The sequence below is a fragment of the Vanessa atalanta genome, chromosome 15 (genome assembly GCF_905147765.1).
Source record: "Vanessa atalanta chromosome 15, ilVanAtal1.2, whole genome shotgun sequence".
Taxonomy (NCBI): domain Eukaryota; kingdom Metazoa; phylum Arthropoda; class Insecta; order Lepidoptera; family Nymphalidae; genus Vanessa; species Vanessa atalanta.
Genome location: NC_061885.1, coordinates 11,324,965 through 11,350,419, shown reverse-complemented (window position 1 = coordinate 11,350,419; position 25,455 = coordinate 11,324,965). Strand labels below are relative to the sequence as shown.

General features: G+C 32.5%; 1 protein-coding gene across 3 annotated transcripts in view; it reads right to left on the bottom strand.

Annotated features, from left to right (window-relative positions):
• The window catches only part of LOC125069151 (adenylate cyclase type 2-like), a 201,729-nt gene that overhangs the window by 6,650 nt on the left and 169,624 nt on the right, over positions 1–25,455 (bottom strand). For 2 of the 3 annotated variants that reach the window (XM_047678543.1, XM_047678544.1), the window contains exons 6-17: positions 22,315–22,527; positions 14,879–15,006; positions 13,592–13,750; positions 10,159–10,291; positions 3,940–4,135; positions 3,331–3,498; positions 2,994–3,083; positions 2,325–2,452; positions 2,164–2,219; positions 1,880–2,041; positions 1,352–1,499; positions 212–295 (exon numbers count right to left, since the gene is read on the bottom strand). In XM_047678543.1, the coding sequence (XP_047534499.1) occupies positions 212–295; positions 1,352–1,499; positions 1,880–2,041; positions 2,164–2,219; positions 2,325–2,452; positions 2,994–3,083; positions 3,331–3,498; positions 3,940–4,135; positions 10,159–10,291; positions 13,592–13,750; positions 14,879–15,006; positions 22,315–22,527 (1,665 nt within the window). The remainder of the gene's footprint in view (positions 1–211; positions 296–1,351; positions 1,500–1,879; positions 2,042–2,163; positions 2,220–2,324; positions 2,453–2,993; positions 3,084–3,330; positions 3,499–3,939; positions 4,136–10,158; positions 10,292–13,591; positions 13,751–14,878; positions 15,007–22,314; positions 22,528–25,455) is intronic. The other variant, XM_047678545.1, reaches the window with a different exon arrangement.

The following is a 25,455-nucleotide window of genomic DNA, read 5'->3' as shown; positions in this document are numbered from 1 at the left end:
TATATTACAAAATAAATATTTTTTTAAAAAGTTGTATAAATATACTTATAGCACAAAAGCAAATTTATACGACATAAGAGTAGAGCAGAATAATGTCGGTGGCATAAAAGGCGCTCATACTAATATTTATTTCATTAAAAATAACGATAATTTTAATATAAAAAACAATCAAATCCAGTTACCATATTTATCAAATATCAAAATCAATTACCAGATTTATAACAGCGCAAAAACTGATGAGGATCACGGATATAACGAACATAGTGAGTCTGATGTAACAGCTGTTAGCAACCACCTGGAAAAATTAATATAAATACTTTAGAACTAAATCATTCAACCAAGTATCATTATTCAATTTAATATATTAATTTGGCACTTAAATGGATGGAAATTTAAAATAATTGGACAAAATTTTAGACTTAACAAGAGCTAGTAAAATCTAATACTTGGTGGTAGGGCTTTGTGCAAGCCCGTCTGGGTAGATACCACCCACTCTCAGATATTCTACCGCCAAATAACAGTACTCTGTATTGTTGTGTTCCGGTTAGAAGGGTGTGTGAGCCAGTGTAATCACAGGCACAAGGGATATAACATCTTAGTTCCAAGGAATGGTTAATATTTCTTACAGCGCCTTTGTCTATGGGCGGTGGTGACCACTTACCATCAGGTGGCCCATATGCTTGCCAGCCAACCAAGGCCATAAAAAAAAATCAAACAGCTTCATTTTACAGAGAAAATATATTGTTTGAAATATATTTTTTATGCTAACCCTGTAGTTAGTAGTACTTTTTTTAATTATTATTGATCATATTCATGTCGTCTGCCCACCCAACCGAGATTAGCCAAGTAAACATTATATTCCCACAAATTTTTACTCAAACAGGTAAGCTTTCTACTTGCTCCCAATACCCGATGGAACCGCAACACAAATGGAAAAAGTTCAGGAGCAACACTCGAGCGTTAAGTGCATTTGTATTATGGATTACTTGATAATATGTGATCATCACTGCTTATAGACATTAATACTCTAAGACATCTTATATTTGGTACCTATAGTTACCACTTATCAGAGAACATCTTAGTTCCCAAGGTCGATGGCGCTTTGGTGATGTAAGGAATGGTTAATAGTTTGTACAGCACCATTGTCCAATGTCCATGGGCGGTGGTGACGACTTACCATTAGGTGGCCCATTTGCTCGGTCGCCTACCTATATCATAAAAAAGTGACATTGGCACTCATTTTTCAAACAGAAACCCTACAATACAGAAATACTGTTCCTGATTGGCAATAAAATATCTGACAATTAATAATAAGATAAACATCTCACACATACATATTTAAATAACTTACTTGACCAGGCTTAGTACAATTGTCAACATATAATTCATCGGGTACATCGGAAAGCAAAAGTCCAGCGCGACCATCTGACCATGATAAGTACACGAACACCAGCAGTGTGATCAACGTTGGACCAAAAGATGCGTAAATTATTATACTTCTGCAAATGATAACGTTATTCATTACCATTTTTATTTATAACTGGTCGTGCTATTCCGTAAGAAAACGCACTTAAACTCGAAACGCACCATAGTAATGAGTGTTAAATGTTTAAAACGGATATACGTGTTGGGTTATAATATTTAAATCATCAAAGAAAAAAAACATGTCACCGTAAATCTTAGCGTTTCAAGAGTGAGAAACGAAATGAATTCTTAGGAAATAGCACTGTAAATTAATCCCAAACCAACATAATTGGACACAAAAAAATTAATTCTTTATTATTATTTAGTCTTTCTTTGTATATTCTATAATAGAAAGGAAAGCTATAAAAATATACATTAAAAAAGATATTATTCTAAAAACTATTAATATACTTACTTAGCAACCGTCAACAATTGTATACACGCTAGTAACATAAACAGCCCCGCCGCACACGCTACGTAATACTTAAACTGCGCATCAGCCTGATTCCTGTACTGTCTCTCCTGTTCTCTATTCTTAAAGCCCAATGTAATCCGCCGGAGACCCTCAGAGTTATTGCTGAAATCGGAGATAAAGTTGTCTTTAAAATTTGAAATTACATTAAAATTTAAAGTAATTTTTAATTAATAGATGTTATCGTTTGATTCTGGACTTTTTTGATGAAGGATTAATAAAATAACCTGCAATCGCAGCACGTTCTTTGTGGAAGCAAATGTTGCTCTATCATTGCCAAGCTCTGAAAAGAAAAAGTTATGGCATTTATTTTTTGGCAACCCATGATGATAACATATAATAAATGAACAATATTCATTTATAAATAATAACGAATATCATCACTTACAGAAATGCCAATGTTTTTAGCCAAAGTTGAGTCTGTGATATTCGCAAATGGTTTATCAGCGCCCCAACACTCGACGTATTTAGTCATCTTGCTAGACGGACGAGATCTTGTTGGAACCCCAGGTGTCGCTAAAATTATACGAATATTATAACTAGGATATCTGCTACAATCAGAGTCAATTAGTATAGATTTTACATTTTCAATCGGAAACGGAAAACATACCCATTAATCCGTACTAAAATAAATGGTTTTACTATCTTATTTGTTTTGCTTGGAATGTTTTATTTTGCTTTTTAAATATAAATGTGGGCTTTCATTTTACAATAAAAAAATCATAACATTATGAAATAAATTACAGTTATCAATATTTAAACTGAAGTTCAATTAATATTAAAAAATACAGGGGTATCCTAAAATGAAATGCATAGTAAATACATGCACCACAATAGGATTCGTATACACCTTTTATAAAACAGGTTCGTTCCAGCGCTAACAGAAAAATATATAAAATTAATACATTTATTAACCAATTATTAATAATGGAAAAGTTCAATGAATGGGAAATTTCTATATCTGTTCTAATCTAATTCACAAATCACTCAACCCTTCATGATAATGCTCACATGCCTATGTGGGGTGTGGGGGGTTTGATATTAATTTTCAACTAACTTAGGGACTCCACAGACATAGTACTTAGCATCCGAAGATAAAAAGGTTGGGCAGTATCCCTTGGCACGGATGACGAATCTGTATCGAAGTCTGAAGAAATAAAACCAAGCACATTTTAGTCTATCTCTTTAAAATTTAACAGATTTGTAGTAAAAAACTCTTAAGACTTTTTTAATATTATTTCATACAGTGAATTATATATATTTTGAAAGCTGTGTATACTAAAATAGTATAATAATTACGAATTTATTACTGTTTCACCTTCAGTCAAGTCCTGAAGCGTCAAAAAGTTAACTTTAATACAAAAAAATACAAATATAATGATAGACGTCATTACCTGTTCCCATTATAGGACTAATAGCTCCAATGATAGAACCGCTTCTACTTTTAGGCTTGGCCACTACAGCTCCATTCCCAAGTGCTTCACCAGGACTGGTGGCATTATTGTTATCAAATGCAACTGTCTTAGGTCCATCTACTTTAACCGATGCTCTTCTGCTTAGGTCTGAAATGTTTTTTTTTTATATTTTAACCTTAGAAAGTAAAATCAAACGCAAAATGAATTTTAGAATCAGGTGGAATATTCAAAAGCTACTTTATAACTTAATGATTTTGGTTTCATTACATTTGTTTAGATAAATTGACTTGGTGGTATGATTCTTAAAGATATAAGAAGATAGCATTGTAACAGTGTAACTAAAGACACGACGGCCATAACATCTTAGCTCCCAACGTCAGTAACGCATTGGCAATAAGGAATGGTTAATATTTCTTACAGCATCAGGTAGTCCTTTAGACCGTTCACCTATAATATGTTAAAAAAAAGTCTTACATTACACTGAAATTTGCATGTTTTTTTTTTAAATTATAATATAATATATGTTATTAACACTATAATATTTCAACGATGAATAAAACAGAAAAATAATTAGTAATATTGTCTCACCTCCCGGATTTCTCAAGGACTCAACCCTTGACACTTTGTGACATTCTTGTTCGATAAAGCTATTCTGTGATGGACATGGACTGATGTTCTCTTTCGGCTTCGTAGGGGATACGTCTTGGTATATCGAAGACACAATGCTGGCCTTGCGGTCGACGGTACACACTGACAGACGTCCGTTTTCAGATATCCCTGATTTCTGAAATATATTTTGGTAAATAATTAGAATGGTTTTTAACTATTAACTACTACCTACTCGGATATCAATCAAGGACAAGTTGAGGTTTTGGGTTCCAAACAATTCGGTCCAACGAAACATATTCACAGAAGAATCCCGGAATATGAAATGCTGCTGGTCCTCAGCCTGAACTCCTGTGTCTTGTCAGGTTGCCGTACCATTGGATTATAAGGGTTTACATACACAATGCAATGTGTAAATTGTAAATATTTTTTTATATGTTTATACGTTGAGAGTCCAGAAAAACAATCGTCGTCTTACATACAATTATACATATATATCACAATTTTATTAAATTAACGAACAATCGTTGCACCATGAAGTCAATAATCATGCTGTATTCATTACTTATACGGAGAATATAAATAACAAAATCGACACATTCAATAGATATTTTAGACGTACGATAATTCATGCTGAATCATATATCAGTATATACCTTACATGGAATCAAATTGTAGTGTAAATAAACGTATGCAGATATCATACGGATGCTATATCAGTCGTTATTTGATTTGCATTCGTTGATTACCTGATGATTCGGGTATTCACCGGTATTATACGGCTTACAGAAATGCGTATTTACCCACAACATATTGGACGTTCTAGACAAATAGTTGATGTACTGTTTTACTTATTTGTCCTACAAGCTACATGATTTTACACGAATACACTTTAACATTTGTATTAATACAAGCCGGTTCTTCTCGGTAGAATCTACATTCCGAACCGGTGGTAGCTTTACTATAAACAGTTTGTTAAATGACGATTCAAAAGTGCTTGTAAAAGCCTACTTGAATAAAGTTTATTTTGATTTTGATTTATCACGTACGAGCATACTCACTACCAATAAAAGTAAGAAGGTACAGGAGTAAGATCACATTCATCTCCTTTCTTTTTGTCCTGGAAAATTTTACATTTGACAGAAGCAGACAAAACCTCAACGTATACAAAATCTGTGCAACGTTTTTTTTAAGGTGTTACTATATCTATTGTTGTGTTGTATTAGCATCGTCTAATAAGCGCCGAGAAAATTTTCAACAACTCAAAGTAATGGGTTTCTTATTAAACCGATACTTGCTGGCTGCAGTTTAAAGTTTGCCTCTTCATTATTTTTCTTCTTACGTTTTCGGATGTTGACTGAGATTATGCCGTGCGATTAATTGTGATGTCGTGCTGATGGCAGCCAATCTCAAAGGGGACCAGATAAATACGTAGGAAATATTATAAAAGGCTAGCATTAGCAGCCCGTAAATGTCCCACTGCTGGGATAAAGGCCTCCTCTCCCTTTGAGGAGAAGGTTTGGAGCATATTCCACCACGCTGCTCCAATGCGGGTTTGCGGAATACACATGTGGCTAAATTTCGTTGAAATTAGACACATGCGGGTTTCCTCACGATGTTTTCCTTCACCGCCGAGCACGAGATGAATTATAAACACAAATTAAGCACATGAAATTTCAGTGGTGCCTGCCTGGTTTTGAACCCGAAATCATCGGTTAAGATGCACGCGTTCTAACCACTGGGCCATCTCGGCTCTATAAAAGGCTAGTGTGTGCGAAAAATCAAATCAAAAAATACTTTATTTAAGTAGGCTTTTGAACCGTCATTTAACAAACTATATCAAGTTACTACCAGTTCGGAATGCAGATTCTACCCAGAAGAACCGGAAGGAAACTCAGTTGTTACTCTTTTTCAATATTTAAAAATACAAAGTCATGTTAGTTAAATACAATTATATACCAATGTATATATTACAATAAAACGGATCGGATCTTATCGGACAGAAATAGACCGGTAAATTGGAATAGTTTAGCTAAATATATAATACCCTCTAAAAATCTTTAGAAAGTAAAAACGATGTGTTGTATTATTTTTATATGACTTGGTTAAGAAGGTATTTTTGGATATTTTATCTTTAAGAAGGCGAAAGCGTTTCTATACATTTCACCGGCACAGAATCGGTAGATATTCTTATATAAAGTATGTATTTCTAAACATTAGCCATAAATTAAGTTAATATAATTTAAACAGAATAAAAATATTCAAAAGAAAGATCAAAGAAAGGCTTACTGTTGCTTTATACTTCGTAATTTCTTTATTGAAAAGTTAATCAGTTTCCGTGTCAAGAAACTTGACCGGATCTTTTATTACTCTTCATAACAAATATTATCCTTTATAAGAAGTTTAATTTTACGATGATTTTTATTAAAATATTATAATGTACTTGTGAACAGTCAAATGAGCCACCTCATGGTGCTCACCACTGCTCACATAGACATTGGTGCCGTATGCACATTATTTTGATAAACAACGGCTCACTCACTCTTCAAACTGAAATACAACAATACTAAGCATTACTGCTTAGGGGTAGAATATGTTTATGATAATGAATGATCATTCAGACGGACTGGCACAAAACTCTACCAAATAATTTCAATAACTAGATTTATTTATTTATTATTTATTTATTTATTATTATAGGATCACTAACAGAAATGACAATAGGATTACAAATATTATATAGTTAACAATTGAACACACTTGATAATTGTATTTCTTTTTATAGGTAATCACAGCTTGCACTAAATATAATATTAAACATTAGTAATTATCACAAAATTGTTTTCTTTGGATCAAATATATAATTAAAAAGAAATTGAATTATTTAACAGTTTTATAACAATATCAATTGATTTGCATTTAAATGATTATATTAAATGCAAAATAAATAGATGAACAATTTATATATTATACGTATATGTTGAATTAACCTGACCATCTCTTTTATTCTACACTAAAATTGTCTGCATGAATTTGCTATATATGTATCGGATAAAGCTTAATTCTGTATTTCTTATATTTCTATTTCGGACAATAAAAAGTTACCCATAGTATTTTAATTAAATTAATATTCAGCACATAATCACTCAATCTTGTAACTTTTCAATTATTTAAAAATATTCTTCAATTACATCAGCTATTGCAAAGAACGGAGCCTTTGATAACTCGTAATAATAACGTTTCTGGGAAAAATCAGCTTCAGTGACGGAATACAATGCTTCTGTTCGACCAATAGTCCTATTCTATAAAAACTACATTTACTTATCGACTGACTTACAACGATACAATTCTTGTATGTATTACGTGATACACATTCATGTATGTCAAGTTCATTGGGGTGGAATTGATTTAAAATTCATGAATATTTGCAAAACTCTTTGGTAGCTAAATAGCAAAGAAAATCTCTTTGAAGTTTCTATACATATCGTGCAAAACTGCGCGTTTATAGTCAGGCAGCAACGGTATCTATGTATGCACGGATATTGAATGAATTGTATACAAACAATAAAAATAATGATGTACTTGTGTCTCTCCTGGGGAACTTCGCGTTTATTCAAAAGATCTTTTAGGAATTTCGGAACCAGGCATATGGCAGGCTTTGTTTTCATTTCATTGTAAACTGCAAGCTACTCATCTACATTTGACGCCAAAATGATGAAACCTTATTTAAATGAAACCTTTTTAATGTCAAATAGTCTAAATTAGTTCAGTTGGAATTGGAGTTTGTCGAAATCGATTTACTTTATTTTGTTCACGTTTTTAATTTTTTTTATACTGCCGTTTTACCGCTCTGTAACCGGTCAGTAACTTTTTTCTGCTCTGTAAGATGAATTCTTTGTTAAATTTATTTGCAATCAGAATTCTTTTTAATTTCCTGCACATCTACGGCTGGAGTTCTTCAAAATGAGACCATAACAGATTTTTTTATGTGCAGTTATCGTCCAATAATCAAAAATCAAAAATCAACCTACGCTATTAATATATAAGATTACTATTAAGCTCTCCTAAACTCTTCTTTCAGTATGTCAAAGACAGTCTAGAAAATATATAAGAAAAAAATACATTTTCTTTATCTAAGTTTATTGCTTACTTATTATATACTAGGTACCCGACCCGTCGTCGTCCCGAAGACGAGTACAATTAGGGTTATACAACAAACTTAAAATCAAATCTTTTTTTTTACCGACTAGATATTGTCGGCTTTCTCTACTATATCACTCTCTTGATTGTTGTAAACCGTATTAAAATCCGTTGCGCAGCTTAAAAGATCGATGCGTACATGAAGTGATTTTATTTTATACTATTTAGATTTTAGAGATACAAACAAAACCACCAGCAGACGTCTTCATCTATGTATTACATACTAAAACCATCTCTAAAACGTGTTGCGTATTCTGGTATAAGTTTTATGTATATTGGTTTAGTAGTTCTTCCAGGAATGGATTATAAAAAAAAATGTACCTCTTTTAATAAGATATTAAGATAAGGCCCCAACCACACTTAGTCTGTATTTATTCATTCATGGAAATGATTACCAGGAATGTTATCAATATGCAATAATATTATTTTGAGGAGATTCCAATGTACTGTTCTGCTATTCTATATTTAAATAATTGGTTTCAAATTTGTCTGATAGAGTTTGCATGTGGGAGAAAATGCTAGTGAGCGATGTATGGATGATGACTATTTTATAGACTCATCTCAACACTTTGTCTATAAAAATTAAATTATTAGATTCATGTTATGGTATGCCCTAATGGTATATACAATGTACCATTATATAACAAATATATTTAACGAAAAAATAATAATAATATACTTTTATATTGACACAAATGTATTTAATTTCAAAAAATAACATTTTGTTTTCACAATATCAGATATAGATGTTTGTTTTTTTTTTTAATTCACCGGGAGCTTTTGTAAGTACATATACTGTAAAAACTATTAAGTTTCTTGCTGATTCTTATCAGCAGAATCTACACCGAACGGTAGTTTTACGTTTAATACAATTTTGTAAAATGATGATTCAAAATTGCTTGAAAAGTCTATTTGAATAAAGTATAGATTCTGCAAGTAAATTTACGTCGTCAACATTCGTTTGGTTTCCCTTTTCATTGACCAATACTTATCCCAAGTCGCATTGAGTACAAAAATATATCGTCATACTCAATGCGACTTGGTATAAGTAATAACTTAGCACTTCTACAGACTTTTACAGTCTCACGATAACTCTCAGGAAATCTTTAACACCAGCAAAAGTATTATGGTGGATATCTCCACCACCTTATTCCGCTACTATGATGCTGGTTGACGCATTTACGTGCTCAATTATCAATAAAATTATATGTTGACCATAACGTATTTTATCACGTTTATCGTAAAAGTTTAAATATTATAAGGGCACACTTACTTAAGACAGGTCGTGGATCGAAACACCACGATCAATCATTCAATGTCACAACCTTACTAATTCATCGTTCACTAAAAATGTTTGTTCTCTACCATCAATCAAACTATACTCTCGTATAGTTTCGATCGAAAAATAAAAAAACAAATATATTTTATGCTTACAAGCATAAAAGAATTGAAACAAAACTTTTAGTATAAATAAAAACTCAACCGAATTCAGTTGCATATTGTCTGAGTTAATTTATTTGCAATGTACCGTAATTATTTGGATAATTTGTTAGCTTTAATATTTTAATCGTATCATAAGTGGTTCATTGTGCGTATTTTCAAAGAGCTGTATAAAAATTAGAAACAATTGAAATGATGTATAATATGTAACATTATTTCCATTATACACAATATATTATCAATGTTCTTAAGCTTAATAGTTAAATTAGATTTCAGCTATTAGACTAAAAACGAGATTAGTCAAGATGGACCTTCGAAGGGGTGTGGACTTAGTATTTGTTGATTTCCGCAAAGGTATTTAAGGTTACATATAAATTTAATTGTACTTTATTGAGGTACTCCGTAATTAACCTTACCATGTATATAATTGTGTTACCACCACTGGATGGTAAATGGTCAGAAAATACATTGCTAAATTTACACATAAAAGATATAAGAATTTTCTCTTTCTTAACTATATTTTCAAGTGCAATGGGCGATATTTTAACATGAAAGTCTTACCTTCGGTGGTACAATCAGATAGGTTTCAACTTTATGGTCGGCGAGATAACCTTCACGTGACGCGCCGTCGCCTGGTTCCACTTCGAATTTCCCGCCGAGTTGGAGCATCGTCGATTTCGTTATGTGAACACGTCTGTAAACAAAAAATAACATTTCTTTTATTTTATGGAGGCAGTGGGATATGATTTGATAACCACTTCAAGCGCAGGCAAAGTGTCCCGTGGGATTTATATATTTATGGCTCTTGTGTCTGTAATTACAATGGCTCATCCTTTAAGCCGACACGTCAATTCAGATTGATTAATGTTTGGGGGTAGAATAAAAATGGTGGAAGAGAATAACTACTGCGATTCTTGCCGATCCTTCCCAGTAGATACTACTTACCGAACCGGTGGTAAGTTTACATTTTATTCGACACCGTAGCATGACGATTCGTAAATGCTCTTGAATACAGAATATTTTGATTTTTTAGGCAAAAAATATAAGAACATTTTATCGATGAGTCGATGTAGAAAAAGTTTATTAGTTTTCTATGTTATCTTGGGTCTGGGTGTTTGTGGTACCGTCGTTACTTCTGATTTTCTTACATTGGGATCAGAGTAATTTATGTGATGTTCTCCAATACTTATCTATTTATTTATTTAATTCAATTTAGCTATTGCATGCTTTTATTTTAGTGATGTCAGTTGCGATCTCTGTTAATCAGAAATAGTGCATCTTTCATCATTATATCACCCGCAATATTTTTTATCACACTGCCTATAAAAAATATACTCGTAAAATCGGAATAGTATTTGCAGCCCGTCATATATAAGTGCCACCTGTGACGTCATATATAAGTGACCTATAATAACATTTGTTCTCGTATATAATGGTAACATATAATATGTGGTCATTACCGACCGTAGACATTGTCACCAAATATTAACTATTAGGCCATCAATACGTCACCCTTGGCGTAACTTGGAACTAAAATGTCATATTCCATGAGCTCTGTGCTCTGGCTTTCTCACCCTTCAAAGCGGAACACAAATTGTTGCGTTGCAAGTTGCTTGGTGGTTTGTGCAAACCCGTCTGAGTAGATATAATCCCCTCATCAGATATTCTACCGTCAAACAACAGTACTTAGTACTGTCGAGTTTTGGTTTGAAAGATAAGTAAGCCAGTGTAACTACAGGCACAAAGGCATAGCATCTTTGTTCCCAAGGTTGGTGGCGCATTGGCATTGTCAGGAATAATAAATATTTCTTACAGCGCTATTTTCTAACGGCAGTCGGGACCACTTAGCGTCTGGTGGCCCATATGCTCTTTCGTCTATCAACAAGTCAACTAGCATACTATCTTTTCGTACTAAATTTAATTGATATATTACAGAAAATGACAATTTAAATAACAGTATTGTATTGTGTTCGCTACTAAATAATTCATTAAGTGTTTCATCGCTCGCCGCTTTCAGCGATAAAGGCTTCCATAAAAAAAACACGATTCTGAAAACAAAAATAGTCTTTGAAATATGTAGTTTACCTGTAACCTTTGTTCCACGTACTCCAAATAGTTTTTACGTTAAATAAACTTACTTTTTAAAATAGTTTTTCTTATAAGTTTTTTTTTTTTTGTTTATACTATCGAATCTATTAGTCGCTAAATTGATTATTACTTGCTTACACTTCTCTGATGGATACTAAGTACGTTTTAAATATAATGTCACAGTGTTTGGTATTGAGGAGACACTCCTTTTTGAGGAGAATATTTGGAGTATACTCTAGCACGTTCACCAATGTGGCTTGGTAGATATATGAGACAGGTCATTTGCCACGTGAAGGTTTATTTCACTGCCGAGCGCAAAATGAATTACAAATACAACAAATTAAACACATGAAAATTAAATGATGTTTGTCCGAATTTGAACTCGGTCCGATTTAAGTACTTGGCCCTCATAGCTCTCGTCGAGTAAAATAACTGCAATATAATTTTATTTTTAATCGAAAAACCGAAATAGAAATTATCTTAAGTCGGCGCGTATATTCTGTATCGATATATTTTAATTATACATAATTTTTTTAAGAAGAGATTTTTGTTTGCATGGGACCTCATCTAGTATTTAAAACTATATGAAAACAAAACTAGAAATAAAAACTACACTTAATGTGAAATACGTAATCCAATTTAAAAATAATAAATTCTTAAAAACTCCTCTACCGGCGATGTTAATATATTTAAAAAGAAAAGAATGAATTCAATTTTCATCCCCTGTTTACACGCCAGTGTGATCAAACAACTGCCATCCATCATGAGGTAAACTTACACAGCAGAGCTTGTGATTGCATTGCATGCATTTTGCATATGCATAAGCTGTAAGCCAAGTTTACGTTCACATTTCATATGCCATATTTACGCTGTTCTACTCCATTTCAATCTATTCAAGATGAGACTCGTTTCGTAAATTTTAAAACTGCATACGAAACATTTTCAACCGTAAAATATAATACTCCTGTTATTAAATTCCACATATCTGTGTATGTACATTGTACGTGTATCCGTGTATTCTTCATAAAATATCCAGAACAAATAATATTTATGAAATATATCTATATAATAAAATTCACTTATTTATTATGTAGGATATTGTAAATAATAAATAAATAAATATTGGACAACATCACATACATTACTCTGATCCCAATGTAAGTAGCTAAAGCACTTGTGTTATGGAAAATTAAAAGTAACGACGGTACCACATACACCAAGACCCAAGACAACATAGAAAACTAATTAACTTATTCTAAATCGACTCGGCTGGGAATCGAAACCGAATTTGATGAATTTTGGTATGAGGATAATTTAATTAAGGAACCTTAACCAATAAAGGACATAGGCTTCTATTTTTATTTCTGACACCTGACGGCCAATTCTTAAAACGCGAGTGAAACCGCAGGCGACAACTATGTCGATCATATTAGACATGAAATACCTAATCAAAGGCAATAAAATTTACTATTTTTTAAAGATTAGCAGCAGAAATATTCAACACCATCTATCTATATATCGGAGACTCGTTATTTTCACGGTCGCCCATTGTGGGGCGTCAGCAGGGATCCGGGCGAGAAATAAATACTTCGTATGTTCCAAAGTAATTTTTATTACACAGTGTAGGTAAATCACAACACAACTTGACTCTAAATACTTTTCAATATACACAGCACAGTTCCTAGGCTAGTGTTGCTTATTCAACCGATAGTACCGTAATGAATGCTCGAAAACAGAGTGCACGTTCTTTTATAAACGTTTACCCTCTCCAATCTAGGCTCTGTACACGTCACTTTGACGTTTGTGTATCGTTGATATTCCGAACTATTGACCCGGATGCGATATATATATTTTCTTTAACGAAATATTCTAATTAAAACTTTTACAATAGAATGTTTTGACTTACCCAGCGATACCACCAGATTCCATGTGATTAGCGAGCGTGACGTCATCGCTCCATACATCAAACTGCCACTTCCGTAAGCCAAGAACGCCGCACAGCACGTTACCAGTGTGAATCCCAATTCTCATGTCCACGTTGAAGCCAGTGGCTTCTCTTACAAAACTGTAATAACATTTACATAATAATTAATAATTTTCTATTATATTTTTCTGCAATATAAATATTCTAATCATGAAGCATGTCAAGTGATTTACGGTAATCCGTATACCAATTTAAACAATTGGATAAGCTGAAGAAGAATACTCTTGGGAGATATTTAACAACTTTACTGCCGTGCAGTATAACACAACATGCTTTTATTCCAAAGAAATATGTATTCTATTCTAGAGCCGAGCTGGCCCAGTGGTTAGAACGCGTGCATCTTAACCGATGATTTCGGGTTCAAACCCAGGCAGGCACCACTGAATTTTCGTGTGCTAAATTTGTGTTTATAATTCATCTCGTGCTCAGCGGTGAAGGAAAACATCGTGAGGAAACCTGCATGTGTCTAATTTCATCGAAATTCTGCCACATGTGTATTCCGCCAACCCGCATTGGAGCAGCGTGGTGGAATATGCTCCAAACCTTCTCCTCAAAGGGAGAGGAGGCCATTAGCCCAGCAGTGGGAAAATTTACAGGCTGCTAATGCTAATAATAATGTATTCTATACGCTAGGCTATTAAAAATATTTCTCGAATAAAGTAAGGTTGTAGGTAGTAACGTCCCACTAAGGCCCAAAGCCTAATCATCTTTGAGTAGAAGATTTAAAGCTAATTTCTTCATATTATTCCAATGCAAAATAAACATTAAAATTCAATAGTGCTTGCCCGCTTTAGAAACGACATCTTCGGTTAAGATGTTTTTGTAATTCACCTCTGTACTATCTCGGCTCTCGGCTTAGTGTAAATATAATAAGACTAGGTATATTTTAGTACCCCTTATGCTTTTTAAACGCAAACTCGTACGTTCGCGTTATTGATATGTAGAAGCGCCTGTTCATAAAGTTTTAGGGAAACCATATATAATGTATCAATTATTTTTTTATACTCTTATTTCTGAAATGTATTATTGAACTCTTATAATCGTCAATAGATATAAAAAAAAACGGTTGGCAAAGAGAATTTCATCTTTGTCTACAGATATATAAACCTTATGAGTACAAATAAAGGATTTATCTATCTATATTGTGAGGATTTAGGTATTTATCTAGATAGATAGATTTCTTATTAATAGAATTACAAGACGACCTACCGTATCGCTTCGATCATTTGTAATCCCATATTGACACAGTTGTACGCATGATTGGGCCTTGACACTGGCAGTCCAGAGACACAGTAATAACAATCACCAAGGATTTTGATCCGCATACACTGGTTCTCCTGGAATATACCTAATTTTAATAGAACGCATCGCCAGTATACATATTAAAATTGAGTTACATTTTTAACTGAATTTCGCAGAACATTTTAAATTTACCCATAAATAAATGATAAAAACGCTCAGTATTCATATAAATACATAAATATAGTATATGAAATAATTACATAATATATATTTTAAAATAGACAAAAAATGATAAATATATTAGTAAGTAAGCACTGAGTTTCATGCTGGTTTTTCTCGTATCGTAGAATCTTCATTGCGAGAGTGGTACATCTCTAGAGTGGAGTCCTCTTACATTAATAACGATAAGAAGTGCCTGTAACTTATTACTGGAATAAAGTATATTTTTAATGGAATGCTTAAAATATAAACGCTGAAATCGATACTATGTAGCCATTTCAGTTAATATTTAGTTGGAAGGTATTTCAGGAAACGGAACTTATTTTAAACAAATCATCAACAATTCCTCCTTTATTTAATCCTGGGTTCTAAATTCGTGAATTCCTTGTATATCTCAAATACTTTGAATATTGAGATAGCAATTTCCTATGGCCATTACTTAATGAAAGTGGATAGTGATAGACAAAATATACTCTTTACACTTTAGAAATGAAATATTTTATATGTTCAGCAACGATACATATTCAAAGAGGATGTATGATGAGATGAGTATGTAGATGAGTCCAACAAAGTAAAAAGCTACTGAAAATTCGTAATTATCATTAAAATATATATAACTTAAAATTAGTATAGTCTATTTAAATGGAAGGATTTAAATAACCGAAATCATGGTACCTATATGTTTACGGTTCTTTAAATTTATTTGATTTAATAATAACTCTATTATTTAGGCACTAGAAACAATTTAATAAGTATAAATTTATTAAAAACACAGCACTTTTCCACTTAACTTGCATCAACATTATTTTTTCTTTCATTGTTTCAAACTTAAGAACTTCACGGACATTCAAAACGTCCTTTTTTACTAATCCATAATTAATACCGCGGATTATTTAAGATCTCGAGTCTCGACCAATGACGTCACGTCAATTCTTTACCCCTAACTAACATATTGTATGGAAATAAAATAAAAAAACAACATATAGTTTACATGTAAGTAGAAAGCTTGAAAAGGGACAAAAGTCCATTAATTCATTCACATAGAGTTCACATATACTGGACGGTAAAAAAAATCCACAAACTCTTTGGTTAAACGCTTCTCGTTTTGTCGTTCACTCTTGTAAAATATACATTCTAAAGTGATGAGATTAAAAGTGCTTGAACTCTGGTGTCAATCCTACTAACAATTTTTTTCCGATGCCATTGCAATAAACTGTCACTTTATCGCAATCGAATCGACACTTTATCGTTGAACACAACAATCCAGTTGCAGCTGATGAATACGGAATTGCGATTCAAGGGGGAAATGCTGCTAGCATTCTTGCCACCATTCCACGCGGTCAAGATTTATACAGTAACTATTTTTAATTCATATTTGTATATACATTTAAGCACTTAATTTTATCTATTCTTATAATAAATACTTATAATATAAATAAGTATTAATAAAGTTGCAGCTTGATCAGAATATACTTGAGGTCGATCATAAGCGATACAAATATTTAAGTAGAATTGGTCAGTTACGATTAAGCTGAGTTTTAGTTATGTGAATTATAGCCAAAAATGAACTCAATAGAATCAGAAACATATCCAGTACATTTAGATTTTGTTTATATCAAACTACCTGACTATTAAATTTTGTGAAAACTCCAACTATTATGGTGAGTATGCAAAATAAACCTACTTCCATATACAAACTGTATTTAGTACATTTAGATCCGATTTTGTTCAACAATTAAGCTTGAGTAATCTATTTTAATTAAAATATTAAATATGACATTTATATTCCTGATGGAGACATAATGTATGAGAACTTTTATGGTATTTTTCTTGTTCAAGCAAAAGAGGACAATACTGTCACTCAGCAATCTACTAACACAGATTACTTAAGATACAGAGCTTTTAAAACAAACAAAAGTAATATATAAATATTTTTAAAACTAAGTATTATTCACGTGATATGGCCGCAAGGATCCCACGAGATTAGCCTAGCATCAAGGCTTCTCTCTTTTCGAAAGATTTAGAGTCGATTCCACCATGCCATTGCCATGATTTTCATCTGATAGATGGCAAATTACCTCATGACATTTTCCTTCACCGTTGAATATGAGATAAATGTAAACGAATCTTAAGACATGAAAATCGAGCGTTGTTTGCTTGATCTAGAACACCAATATTACATTACTATTGTTATTTATGTGTATGTGTTATTCACGACCGTGGTTACTTGATTTTCTAATTTATAAATTACTTATATGTATATCAAATCGTATTACTTAAATAATTTGGTCGACTGGTTGATTCCACGGAGCAATAGAGCCTTGTTTTAAATAAGTTGCTGACGGGTAAATGGGCCATGATGGTAAGTAGTCACCAACACCCACATTGGTGTTGTAAGAAATATTAACCATTTCTTCCCCTATGTTATGCCTCTTATTGTCATAATCAGGCAGATTGTAACATCTCGTGTTCCACACTTGTGGAACGCAAAAATACTATATACTTGTTTTGCGGTGATGAGTAAGTGGTACATATCCACAATATATATAGACTTGCGCAAAGCCGTACCACCAAATAATAAGCCTATTGCTCTGTTAACAAAATGTATGTACGCTGATTATTTGTGAACCCAAAAGTGGCAGATGCATTACAGCCAACTATCAAAATATAGAGTTATTTATTTATTTATTTTTTTCTTATTTATTTCATTGTGACGCACACAATGAAATAAATAAGAAAAAAATAAATAAAAGTTCTTTATTTCCTAGCGACAGTGATTAATTCTATGATGATCTAAAATTGAATAAAGAAGTCAATTCCTAAGAATGGGATAAGGGTAGACAACGTGTTGATTTGTAACTCAATATTTGTATGTTACTGGATATCTTCGCCGACTGTCGAGATCGTTAAATCGATCATGTAAATCAATTGGGGAAAATTACCCTTATATATAAGAGGTCAAAATCTGGGAAGTTGATTTAATTTACAACAATTTCTACCATTACAGAGGAACGAGAGGATTTTGTAACTTGAAACGCTTACAAAAGCCATACCCATATTGAATATACTTTGTTAATTATATAAGATACTTTAAATATTTTTTTCTAATAGATGAAATAAAAACTATCCAAACAATAAAATTGTATATTTTTAATTATTGGGTCAATTAAATCATTGATATTTAATTATTTACAAAGACCAATAAGCTGTTTGTTATCATTACTATATTGGCCTAAGTACGGCAAACCTATTCTCTATTAAAATGTCATATTTACATAATGGTTATAATAAAATATATTCCCCAAACACGTAACATTAACGACTTTTTAAATTTAATTTAAAAATATACGGAAATCTCTGTAACCTTTATACTCTGTGCTAAAAGACAAGTTAACAAAGAGGCATTGTTTGTTGAAATGAAAATTGATGGGCGATAAGTCATTCATTAGACAATTATTTTAATTAAGACCTAATCGCTATTATCTCTAAACCCCGTTTAATTATAGGTTCTGGTAGAGTGAATGTTTTTATCGTATAAAAATATAGATACTTAAGAGATTTTGTGTCTTATAATTAAAAATACCTGGAAGACGGAGGAGACGCCTTGAATAACTAATTAGTAACAAAATGTCTTCTTTTCTTTCGGTGAAAATTTGCTTTTCTTCAGGTAAGACACATAATATAAGAATAAACTAAAAAACAAAGCCTTATCTAAATACAAATTCAACCAAAACAGATAGAAGAAATATTTTTCGTATGTATAATTAGACGTATTCCCGTTAGGGGGTGACTATTTGCAAAAACTGTAACCCCTATATGCATGATCCAAAAGTGAACCATTTTTGAGTTATCACGTATTTTAGCTTTTTTGGAAATAAATAAAAAAAAAAGTATTAATTTAAATCACATTTTTTCTTTTGATTTACAAAAAATATTAAACACTGGTTATTTATCAATATTAAAATAATAATTATAGGGGCAAATTTAAAAACGCGAGACGGAAAACGATATAATTAAGTCCAGCTTATGTGGTCCTGGTTTCAAAGGTCAGGTTGATAAAATGTTATTAGTTTTTTCTGTAGAGATTTTTTTAGTAACAAACGAAAGTCTGGAAATTTTAACTGTGTACATATCCTTGCCAAAAATTATTAATAATTAATAGCGTTACGATAAAAACAAATATTGATATTAAGTTCGATATCTAAACCAAAAGTTAATTTATACTAACAATACAACAATGTTGTTTACAATAGAATGTGTATCTTGACTAAGTTGATCGTCAAGTCTAAGTATTTCTACAAATAATTGTTTAGGTCTGGTTTTATTAATTTCGTTGTTGTAGGATATATGAGCCGAGATGGCCCAGTGGTTAGAACGCGTGCATCTTAACCGATGATTTCGGGTTCAAACCCAGGCAGGCACCACTGAAATTTCATGTGCTTAATTTGTGTTTATAATTCATCTCGTGCTCGGCGGTGAAGGAAAACATCGTGAGGAAACGTGCATGTGTCTTATTTCAACGAAATTCTGCCACATGTGTATTCCGCCAACCCGCATGGGAGTAGCGTGGTGGAATATGCTCCAAACCTTCTTCCTCAAAGGGAGAGGAGGCCTTTAGAGGCCAGCAGTGGGACATTCTTCTAATATATATATATGATAGGTAGCAAGTGACTACCACCGCCCATGGACATCTGCAACACTGGGGGGCTTGCAGATGCGTTGCCCTTTAAGGAAGGAGTACGCTCTTTTCTTGAAGGTATCTATGTATATGTCTAGATAGATTTTTGTGTTACAATTATTAATTAATTAAATTCAATAAAATATATACATTTGATATGGCATTTTTTTTTCTTTTATTAAATATCCATTGTTTTTAATGATAACCAATCAATGTATGAAAGAAAAAAAAGTCAGTTGACCAACAGCCTATTTACATGTTCAAAAAAAATCTCATTATAATTTATGTATTGCATTTTTTACTATAGGCATTATGTATAATCTTTTTCCTAACTATAAAGATAGTACCGCTATGTAAGCCATTGGTTCGTGTATAACATGATAAGACGCGAAAAGCAACATTGTTTCATACTTTTAAATAAATATGTGTTACTTTAAACAAACGTTCTTTCTTGGAGGAGGATTTGTCCTGCAGTGGGATAATTATGGGCAATTACTTCGCGGTACTTTAATATTTTCTCTATATTAAATAAGTCCTAGCAATTTCACAATATTTTTTTTTAAATAATCGTAAATGTTTTCTAAAAAGCTATGTAAATAATTGCAGCTAGATACGGTATTTAATTTGAAATCAAAATCGATTAATTATTGATATAATTGATTATGACACATGTACATAAGCAGATAGGAAAACACCGTCCGTCGCTGAAGTTAGTTCAGAAGTCAAACATTACGTATTAACCTTAAAGTAGTTGTCTTAGATTTTCGCGATTATTACACATTGAAATAAAACTAGTTTTTAACGGATTCAATCGCGTATATTAACATCCCGACGTTTCGAGCACTTTGCAGTGTTCGTGGTCACGGGCAGACAGTCTGCTTGTCTAGTTTTATTTCAACCTTAAAGTAGGACTGTACGCAAGTCAAACCACCCACTCAACACGACTTTATTTGATCACCAAAGGCAGATATAATTATGTTCTAACTTAAATGCTGATGTGGTACAAAGACCATTAAGCCTTTTGGTTGGTGGTGGTTTGGCGGAATACCGAATTATTAACTTTTCCCACACCACCAATGTCTATGATATTTGACCAATTACCTTCAGCTGTTACCTATTAGAAAACATTATGTCCCGAGTGGAATATGGACTATGTTTGGTCTGCGAACAACCAAGAAGTGTTGAACTAACACTTGGTTTCCACTCAACATTTTCTATTTACATTTCACGATAAAATTCAACTTCGAAAATATTTGCTAAATTATTTCTAGGAAAATAAATCCAGCTGCGATTCCATTTTGTATACTTAGAAATAATTTCCGTATAAATTTTAATCCTTATCTGTTAATGGGGCCTATTTTGCCACACTGAAATATAATATAATATAATTTAAAAAATATTATAAAACTATAAATTACTTATAGGCAGTTCTAATAAAAACGTTTCGAAAAAAGGATTATAAACATTTTTTTGTATGTTGTTGTTTTTTTTTAATATAATAATTTTTCTGTCATTTTTGGTATTTTAACAAAATCAAAATCTTTATTCAATATTGAAACCTCACTTATTAACAATCAAAAACCTACAACCAGTCAAGAAAGAAAGACCACAGTCAGACGAATCGGCAAATTATCAAGAAATAGGTATAATTATAATTATTATTAGGGCCATTTTTCTATTCAATAATTTTAGTACAATACTTACAGCCTGGCGGCCATCATTCCCAAGGTGTGCTATCCTTTCTAATATTATGAATACCAAAGTAACTCTAACAGATTACCTCTTCACGGTTAAGCCGCTGAACTGATTTAGACTTTGATATTTACCAAAGTCAAAAATCAGTTCGGTGGTTTATAGTTTAGATCCCCTCGAGAAGGTAAAATGTAGGTAAACGTTTGTATGGTATAAAATTATATAAATTTCGCGTGAGCAATGTCGCTGGTTCAGCTAGTCATCTAACTTATATATGAAATAGCAATTTCATTTATCACATAAATTGCTAGTACCATTCTATCAGGTTACAAAGCCGAATTGCATCATTTTCACGAGAACCCAAGTGATGATTACTTACAATGTATGTTAGAGATAGACAAATCAAATATCATTCTTTATTATTTATAGTATCAGTACTAAGAATTTTTGCAAGCTCGACATATTCTACGGATGCACGACAATTCTTAGTATTTTGAGAGAGCCAGTGTAACTACAGACACAAGGAACGTAACATCTTTATCCACTTGCCACTATTAATAAAAACCTTAATAATTATAAAAAATATACCCCAAACTTATGATTCGTCCTTTTACAAGATGAAATTAAATTTAAAATCACCTGGTCGGAATGCAGGTTCTACCGAGAAGAATCAATATGAAACTCAGTGATTACTCTTTTTCGACAGTAATTTTAAAATAAAGATTTAATACAATTGAACTTCTGGGTGAAAACTCGTAAAAAATATTTTACGAGGTGTCACACTTCTAACATAATTTCCGTAAAATGAACGTACCTGAGCAATTTGGTCGAATCTTCCGAATAATTCATTCAAAGTCTTCACCAAGTCAGAGGCGCTCAAACGTTCAGACAGTGGTGTGAAGTTAACAATGTCAGCGTACAAGATGCTGACGTTATTGTGACGTTGAACGTGCATTTCATGGAAGCGAGTTTGCTTCGAGCTGTCTGCGCAAGCATCCGCCATTTTGAGCATGATGGAACGCTTAACCTGTAACAAAAGCATTATTGAATCTATTTATTAATGATTTATTATTGGTAGGTTCTCTTATAATTGTTGACTATTTATCTCAAATGCATTGACACGATAGAAATAACATTTTACTACTTCTAGTTAAATCAAGACCGATATCAATGTAAAAAAATAAGAGATAATAAACTAAGAAATCATTAGTTCTAATTTAAGTAAATATAAATTTACCAAAACTATTAAGACACGATAAAGATGCAACACGTGCAACCAAAGCTTTATCTTAAAAAAGTAAAGTGAAAAATGTTAGAAGACGTAATCTTAACCGATGATGTGATGGTAACTTCCAGTCATCAATAGAGGAGGAGGTCTTTACACAAGCGTGGGACGTTGTAACTTTACTTTTTTATAAGTACTAATATATTTCAAGTAAAATGTGTAACATTCCCGAGAGCCGAGATTGCGGTTTCAAACCCAGGCGAGCATCACTGAATTTTCATATGCTTAATTTGTATTTATAATTCATCTTATGCTCGGCGGTGAAGATAAGCGTCGTGAGCGAAGTGAAGCCTGCATGTATCTAATTTCAACGAAATTCTACCACACGTGTATCCACTAACCCGCATTTGAGCAGCATGGTGGAATATACTTCAAGCCTTCTCCTCAACGGAAGAAGAGGCCTTAGGGCTTAGCCCAGCAGTGGGAAATTTACAGGCTGGTAATTTTATGTAATGTGGGTAACGTTACTACGAACAGTATATGTTTAGTAGTACATTTAAACATTTTCGCAAAGTTGTACCTGGAAGCAACAAATTTGGCATTCGTTGCAAGCGGATGTTGAAAAGAGACTTAGTGACGTGCTACTTCGACGTTTGTTCAATAGTCATATTCTTTACTTTAGATATAATTTTGCTATTAGGATAACAAATAGTAAACAGTAGTAAAATTGTATAAGTCTATATCTTGCCTTTGATAGTGTATATAATGTCAGATGATTCTGTAGCAATAACTAATTATTACAGAATACTATATACTGATATACTTATATAGTATAAATAGTAATTAAACAAGACCAAGAACTCATTAGTGATAATTGCATCAATAAAGGTATCTGACAATTTACAGATTGGTTGATTCTACATCAAGTTTCAAAATTGTTATTACAGAAGAGCAAAATAAATCAAATGTTTTTTTTTTTATGCTAGGGCACATATATCACCTGATTGTAAGTGGTCACCACCGTGCAAAGACATTGGCTTCTCAAGTAATTTGACGTATACCTTAAAACGCCGATGGATCACCGACCTTGTGAGCTAAGATATTATGTTCTACACTGACCTTCAAACCGAAACATAACAAAATTAAGCATTTCTGTTTGGCGGTAGATTATCTAATGAGTTGGTGGGACCTACACAGACGGGCTAGCCCAACCCTTACCATAAAGTAAATAGCCTACACTAATATAATAGTAACACAGATACAGCGGCTATATATAATTAGAAAACTATAGGTGAAAATACTTGTAATCTCATTGTTAAAATATAAAATAATATTTTCCAATCAACCAGTTTAATAATATCTTTGATTCATTACATTTACAAAACCGCTTTTTAAAATATCAACAGAACTCATCCGTAACTCTCAAGGAAAACATTCACTCTGTATGCAAATGAGTAATTTTCCCAGTTTATTTATTTAAAGTAAAATATTACTTTTGGCTCAAAAATTAACAAACACATGACGCCTTCGTTTTATTTTATTTATAGAGTGTGAGTTAGTTCAATTATCCTTTAATAATATTCATGAATGTTCAAACAATAACAGCGTCAGAACAATTTCTTTGCCACGGTTAAGGTAAAGTCTAGCACAATCTTCAATATCACATGGATAAATAGAAAGTTCTAGTGGTTCTAGATAAATTATGATGCAATTATCGTTGACAGGTGACGATTCGAGAATTGCGTGTGAACGAATTTGCGTCATGACTCAAGACTATTTACTTTAAGGTTAATAATCTTATAATTGTTTCACGCAAGTATCAAGAATACGTGACTCAGAGCACACTGGTCTTCCGGAAAGACGGGTATTTTTTTACAATACGATGATAAATACAATCTTCAATAAATATTTAATTTTCAATTAGTAACAGCTAATCATAAACACATGGGTATTGATTATAACAATTATGTAAATAAAGTGGTTTTATATGGTTATGAGCCGAGATGGCCCAGTTGTTAGAACGTGTGCATCTTAACCGATGATTTCGGGTTCAAACCCAGGCAGGCACCACTGAATTTTCATGTGCTTAATTTGTCTTTATAATTCATCTCGTGCTCGGCGGTGAAGGAAAACATCGTGAGGAAACCTGCATGTGTCTAATTTCAACGAAATTCTGCCACATGTGTATTCCGCCAACCCGCATTGGAGCAGCGTAGTGGAATATGCTCCAAACCTTCTCCTCAAAGGGAGAGGAGACCTTTAGCCCAGCAGTGGGAAAATTTACAGGCTGCTAATGCTAATAAAAAAAAAATGGTTTATATAATGGTTCTTAATGGAGACTAAGATATTGCCTAAGAGATATTAGGTACATATTTCACAAATTTGTACCCAAAAGCAAGTGAACTATCCAGTCATATTGATTGAGAAGAGTCACGGAAAGAGTTCCGACGTATGAATGGTTTTATGATGCAAGGAAGTATAATCACTGCTACTTCACAAAGTCCATCTATCGTCCATCATCCGAAAATTTCTTTAAAGAGACATAAATATCAGTTTATTGGCCAGATCCTCGAGATCTGCAGACACTTAAGCTAGCCTCTTCACCAACGGGACTTAATTTTATCACTGAAAGCAATATTATTTATCAGCGAAATAGCCTTTATGTAATCAAACAATATGTAGAAATAAAACATTTAATGTTAGATATAAAGGTGAACTAAAAAAAGGTGT